The sequence below is a fragment of the Eucalyptus grandis genome, chromosome 5 (assembly GCF_016545825.1).
Source record: "Eucalyptus grandis isolate ANBG69807.140 chromosome 5, ASM1654582v1, whole genome shotgun sequence".
NCBI classification, from domain to species: Eukaryota; Viridiplantae; Streptophyta; class Magnoliopsida; order Myrtales; family Myrtaceae; genus Eucalyptus; species Eucalyptus grandis.
Genome location: NC_052616.1, coordinates 10,184,024 through 10,190,745, shown reverse-complemented (window position 1 = coordinate 10,190,745; position 6,722 = coordinate 10,184,024). Strand labels below are relative to the sequence as shown.

Below are 6,722 nucleotides of genomic sequence, written 5' to 3'. Positions count from 1 at the left end.
TGCTCTGTCCATGCTTCCTATTTATCTTTAATTTTTTTAAATATTTGTTAATTACTATAATTATATATCATTCTTTTCACACATTCTAATCTTTTGGTTATAATAATAGATTCTAGCATGTCGCATATGAGAGATATAGTTAGACAGCATGAAATATTTTTCTAAATTTCATAAATATCCTACACAGTCAATTCTATTGCATGTATAAAAAGGATAATATAATGAAACATTTTCGGGTATTATATACAATGAGATTTTAAATCATTTATTCCAATTTTAACATTACTAGCAATACTCTTAATTATTTTTCTTTTTTGGGGAAAGAAGAGACTCATTCCATTCAATTATGCATCTAATGTACAATGTATACTTTCATGTAATATATTTGATAAGATATATACTCGAGAAATTCTATAAAGGATTGTGATACAACCACAACCAATTTGAGCTAAAATATAGTGAAAAGCTGATTTTGTGCTTTTCATTTTCCGCATCTGCTATAATCTGGGGGCCCACCCCCGACAACACACAAGCCAATGCTCCCTTTTTCTCTCTCTTGGAAAGCTGGGGCCACCCCCGACCACCCGCATCGTTGTCTCTCTCACCACCCAATCTTTTTTTTTTTTTGAGCAACACCCGATCTTCGTAAGCTGATCATAAAGGTCACCCGAACCACCCGACCTTTGTAAGCTGGTCATAAAAGTCACCAGATCCGTCATACGGGCGGACCGCTCGAGGTAAAGTCCTCAAATTGAGACAGTTGCCGATCCCTAATCGGGAAAGATGAGGCATGGCTCCTTCGGCGACCCTCCACTCCTCCAAATTATCTAGCGCAAGAAGTTCTAAATGCTTGAGTTGAGGAAACCCTCCTGCAGAGCAAACCATTTCTTTTCCCAAGAAAGCAATTATACCCCAGCATGAGGATAACCAAGCGATCCAATTTCTCCAATATTGGCATCGGATCTTCTTCAAGTCCAGACCATAGTAAGACTAGCTTACTCAATTGTTGGGGTAGATTCTTATGTTCTGAAAACTTCTCTATTTTTCCACTTAGAAATAGTTTACAGTAATGACAACAGCTTGATGTCATACTCAATTCGGCTTCAGTGAATGAAGAGCTTGTGAATATGAAAGACGAGGATTGCAGATGTTTCAAATTGAATTTAGCAAGTTGTGAAATTGTCTTCAAGTCATTAGAGCCTTGCTCGCCGATGATAATCAGTTTTTGCAGATTAGTCAATTTGCTTAAATCGTTCACATCACACATCTTCAAAAAAAAGTTTTTCAATTTCCATAGGCTATTTAAAGTGTCCAACTGCAACTTCCTCCGATCCCCACAAAATCTCTTCTTGACGGCAAATTGGAGAGGAAGATGGAGATACCTCAACCTTGTCATCTTCCACAACACATTTGGCATGGTTACCTTTTTATATGGAACCATACGAATGTCCATGTCCAAGAATTCCATATATATAAGGTTTCCCAAGGATTGTGGCAAGCCCTTGAAACTACTGTTTGCTAAACTCATGAATCTCAAATGAACTAGGTCTCCCACTGATTTAGGTAAATTTCCTCTCATATTATAAAGACACTCGAGTTTCAAAACTCTGAGAAACTTACAGTTGATGAAAATAGGTTGAAATTGCTTCCACTTCCCTTTAGCAAATCCAAAGAACTTGAAAGTTCGAAGGTGGAGCATAGTCCTTCCTATTTGTTTTACACTTGGAATCATGTTTCCTTCAACATTCATATTGAGACAAAGCCTTCGTGTTTTGCAAGTTGACTTCACTTTTATTGCCATCGAAGAAGAACAATCCTTCATTTCATGATTTTGCTGGATATTAAGAATGCTAAGAAACCTCTCCTGCCTAGCCTTGGAGAGGCATAAGTCTCGCATCAAATCATGGAGGTGGCAGGTTTTGATCTTTCTACTCAAGTTGAATCGTACTTGAACCATTCCCTATTAACCAACTCTACTAAATATTGCTCTGCTACATCTTCCACTGGTATTTCTCTCTCTTCGTCATATTCATTTAGCGACACAAAGCCTTCAGCAATCCACATGGGAAGAACCCTCGATATAGGGATTTCGGCATTCTCTAGAAAGCTGCCCATATATAGGAAGCATGGCTTTAAATGGCATGGTAGATTGTCATAGCTTAAGGCCAACACTTTTGGTACATCACTCTTATCATCAAAATGCAAATTGATCTTTTTGTAAACTATCTCCCATTCATTGACTGCTAGAAGTCCACCAAGCATAGTGATAGCCAAGGGTAATCCTTCACACTTCTTAAGGAGTTCATCTCCTAATCTCTTCATGTCTTGAGTGATTACTACACAATATCAGGCAACAAATTGCAACTCAACAATCATAGGAAGATGCAACTGTAATAAGAAGATTACTTCAAGGACGATTATATGGTTTTAGATGTATAAGTAAGATGCTATAGTTCTTTATAATTTGTGGTTCATTTATGCTTTTGTAAGGGAAAAATAGGGACCACAACAAAGCTCTTTTATATGCCTCCATCTACGCCTCAAAGATCAAGAAGTCTAAATTAACAAATGGAATGTATCATCCTTGTCATATGTGACTTGAATTAAGTGACTCAAGTAAATGTATAACAACAATAATCCTACCTGAGGAAGAAAAATGAAAGCAACACAGGGACAATTCGAGTGTGATCTCTCGTAACTTGAATGTGCTACTAACCTCTAGCATAAATTCTAATGAAATCTTCATTTGCCGCATAATGGTTCATGATTTTCCTTATCGATCCCTACTTTTGTTGTTAAGCCAACTATTCATATATGCAAAAAATGAGGACATGAGATGAAGCCCATGGAAGAAGTAACATAGCTAGGCTTCACATTATTTCATAAATCCTATCAAAATTGCTTATTATGTTGGTCTTCTTAAAGCCGCTTCGACATTTAACCTCATCAGAGGAAAGAAGGAACATAATTTTGGATGTTGGTTTAGTGGTATAATTGTTAGCTATTAAGAAACAAAAGAGGCATATGATTCCCAAAATATTGAAATTATGGTGCTTAATACTCGATATTTCGGTCATTTGAATTCTGATGCAACTATCTCTTCATAAATTGCTTAAGCTTCCAAAATGGCAAGTTGAGCAATGAAGTACCTGGTTGTCCCTCCGTCTTTGACAGTTTTGCGATACCTTCCATAGCTTGGCCCGCAACAGTACCTTGACCAACTCCAGGTCCATCAGTAGAAATTTCAACAACTAATCCTACAATGATAACCAAACTACCATAAATCAGAATCAAACAGGTGATATAATCTCTTGAAGCTACTATATTGTAATATTATAACATTAAAGAAGTCTTACCTTTTGTTTCGGGAAACGCCCTCTTCTTTAGTAGATCCCAGCTCTCTCGATCCGATAAGCATTGAAGTTCATGGATCCCTTGAGGATTGATATACTTAGCTACATCTCTATTGCGGGTCGTAATCAATAGCTTGCTTCTTGTGTTTTCGACCGGGAATGCATCTCGAAGACTATCCCATGCCCCTTTGGTCCAAATATCATCAAGAACCACGATACATCGCTTTTCTTGTAGGGTCTTGTGTAGTTTTTCAAACAATTCCTGAGTTATCATCTTCTTAATACTGTCATTTTGGCCAGGGATCAATTTAACGAGAATTCCCACCAAAATTTCTTTCACGTCGTATTCTTGAGATACACAAGCCCAAGCTGAACCATTGAAATGGTTCTTCACTTCATCTTGAGCGAGGACTTTCCTAGCGAGTGAGGTTTTACCCAAACCACCCATTCCCCATATAGAAATAACTCTGCTGTTTTCCATCCTTTAACAGCTCTTTCACCAACTCCTTAATACTATCTTCCCTCCCAAGAAAATCCTCCTCGAAATGGCAATAAGTAGGTTTCGGCAGCAAATCCGTTGCCCGTTTGCGGTCGCCCTCATTCCCAGGTTGTGCGCCAAAAGCCAGCATGCTCGTTCTAAGGTTGTAGATGCTAGATTTCAAGCCCTCAATCTCTGTCCCCACCACATGAATCTGCAGGCACGTGCACTTCGCCATGAAGCAAGCACACGCTCTGGTGATGTATTGTTCCTTCTTCAGAGCGACTCTGAGGGTGTATCTCTCGATGATGTCCTCGGCATCATAGGCAAAGTCTCGGAGTTGTGCAACACATTCTCCAACAGCTTCGTTGTGCTCTCGTCTCGCATCCGCATCCCTCAGCAAGCACCGGATCAGCCTCAGCTCCCTTTGCAAGTCCTCGATCTTGCCCTCCACGCCCCTCAAGAATCTGGCCTCCTCGATGAGCAGCTTTCCTATTGTCTGCCCCACGGACGAAACAACAGACTCGGCCATTGGTATGGCACTACTTGATTATGATCAGTGGAGCTTATGATAGAGAATGACTTGAGAATTCACTTTCTATGCGTTAACAAGCTCTGCACATATAGGCCTGCGAGTCGCAAAGAAGAAAGAAGAGTAAGTACTTAGAAAGTTGCGCATCGCATTGATAGTACAAATTCTACATCCACGTATGCAACAAAATCACCCCACGAATGACTTGAGCTTAATTAGGTCTCCAGGCTTGGCAACGTTTCGTAGAAGTGTTCTAAGCTGATAATTATGTTTATTCTTTTTCTCTTGGAGTTGCAACAAGCATAAGCTTCGACTTTTTTTTTTTGGTAAATTGTGCCGTGAACCTGCACACCACCAAGAAAAGAAGTTCCCAGGTTATGGCCCATTAAGAATCCTCCGATGCTTAAATTAGCGTGGGACTAGAGCGTGTTAAGTATGGAATTTATGGAGAAAGCATACTATCAATATAGTGGGTCTATTTGTGAACCCATTTGATTATGGGCTTCGTTAGCAGTGATCCCAGTTAAATATGTTGTAGTTAAAGTGAAATTTGTCAAAAGCTTGCTCATCATGAGATTGTCTTACAAGTTGGGAAAAAAATCAGAATATAAGTTTGTCATCATGAGTTTGCCTCAATTATGTTGTAATTGAGCAAAATTCAATTATTAAATTACGCCCATCTAATATGCATGTAAAAATTTTGATTACAAATAGCTAAATCTCAATACATCCTATAATTGAAAAAGAATTCGAAATTATTTAGCTATCAAACACACTATCGCAACTACTGGGGTTTGCCCCAGTGGCCATCCTTCCAATATGGAAAGGGGGTGGAGGGTTCGAATTCTCACATTCTCAGGGGGTTGAGGTGGGGACGATTTAGTTTCAAGTGTGGGTTTCGCCTCCCACGCCATGCAAGGAGATAGACTAAAAGTCTAAGAGTGGGAATTAGAGTAGGAATAGAGTAGAACCGACCAAAAAAAAAAAAACACATTATCGCAACTCTTCATATCCCTAGAAATTCAAATCCCTAACGCACCACCATGGAAGCTGTGAAAGAAATGGAACGTCGCCTTCACAAAGCACCTCTATCATGATGGCTCTCTCCTTTCTCTCTCTCCAGGCCTCCACTAGTAAAATACGTGCATTGCTCACTAGTCACTCTCACTACTTAATTGGTAAAAGAGCTTCGTGTCATCCAAAATTGCCTCAATTGCTTCCCAATCAACCCCCTCATTGATCTCATTCAGTCAAAACATACATGTTTCGTGCAAAAAATCAATTTATCTTTCTCTTAGAAATAACATGTTAGGCAAAAAGTGAATACTCAACAATGTACATGGGGCATAGACTTGATACAAATGTTGAGACATACAACGTAAGAGTTCACCAAAGATAAATTGGGCTTACGGTCATACTATACCAGAAGCTGAGAAGCACAACATAAATTCATGCATCACAACTCTAAACATAAAATATGCATGCATGCATGTGAAAGCCCCATACCGAGAAAAGCTTCCACTTGTTTATAATAATCATTCTAAGTATAGAAGTTAGCACCGCCGACTTGCTGGAGGCAGCAAGTGAACTAATATTAATGTCATTCAAACGACCCAAGGGTAAAAAAAGGGAACATGGCATAATCCATCTCACCTCGAAGAACGTAAAAACAAAACATCAAAATTCTAAATCATCAAAATACCGATGCAATGATTATGATAATATTAAAGAAAACTAAAACCACAAAAAGTAGAAAAAGAAAAGGAGACAATTCGACTGGGAAAAGAGCCACTAACAAGATCAATCGCGACTTCCTCTTTTGTCTGAATATTGATGCCTAAAAGTAATTCGTGAAAAACTTCAGTCAGAATCAAACTAAAAGCAGAATGGATAAAGTAAAAACCGTGTATCAGTTCGCGAGCAGTCCATCAAAGTAAATCTCTCCGAACGATCCGCTTCCAATGTTACGAACGAGCCAGAAACAATAACTCAGAATGATTATTGGTACTGGGATTGGGTCAATAAGCTCATCATCATCTTCATCCTCATCATTATCATCGTCATCACTCTGCACAGCTAACTGGATAAAGTCGATGGCACACATATATAAGTAATGGCACATGGGTTAATGGTAATAATTCAGCATCACATTTTTGCTTTATGTACCGTCAAAAGATTTGGTTACACACAGGCAAAGATCAATAATTCAGCATCATATTCTTGCTTTATGCCCCGTCGAAAGAATATTGGTTTCGCATGGGTTAATGGCACTAACTCGGCATCACGTCTTTGCTTTGCGTTGTCAAAAGATGAGTTTATCAAGGTGAATCGCTTTACGTGTCATCAACTTAGCATCGTA

The 6,722-nt window shown here is 38.9% G+C and overlaps 1 protein-coding gene across 1 annotated transcript; it reads right to left on the bottom strand.

Annotated features, from left to right (window-relative positions):
- Positions 1–358: 358 nt before the first annotated feature.
- Positions 359–6,488, bottom strand: LOC104446113 (probable disease resistance protein RF9). The gene is given in 7 exon segments (XM_039312982.1): positions 359–901; positions 903–1,940; positions 1,943–2,336; positions 3,150–3,257; positions 3,357–3,791; positions 3,793–4,707; positions 6,267–6,488. Coding segments are annotated over 6 exon segments (2,784 nt in total). The 5' UTR covers positions 4,364–4,707; positions 6,267–6,488; the 3' UTR covers positions 359–663.
- Positions 6,489–6,722: the final 234 nt, after the last annotated feature.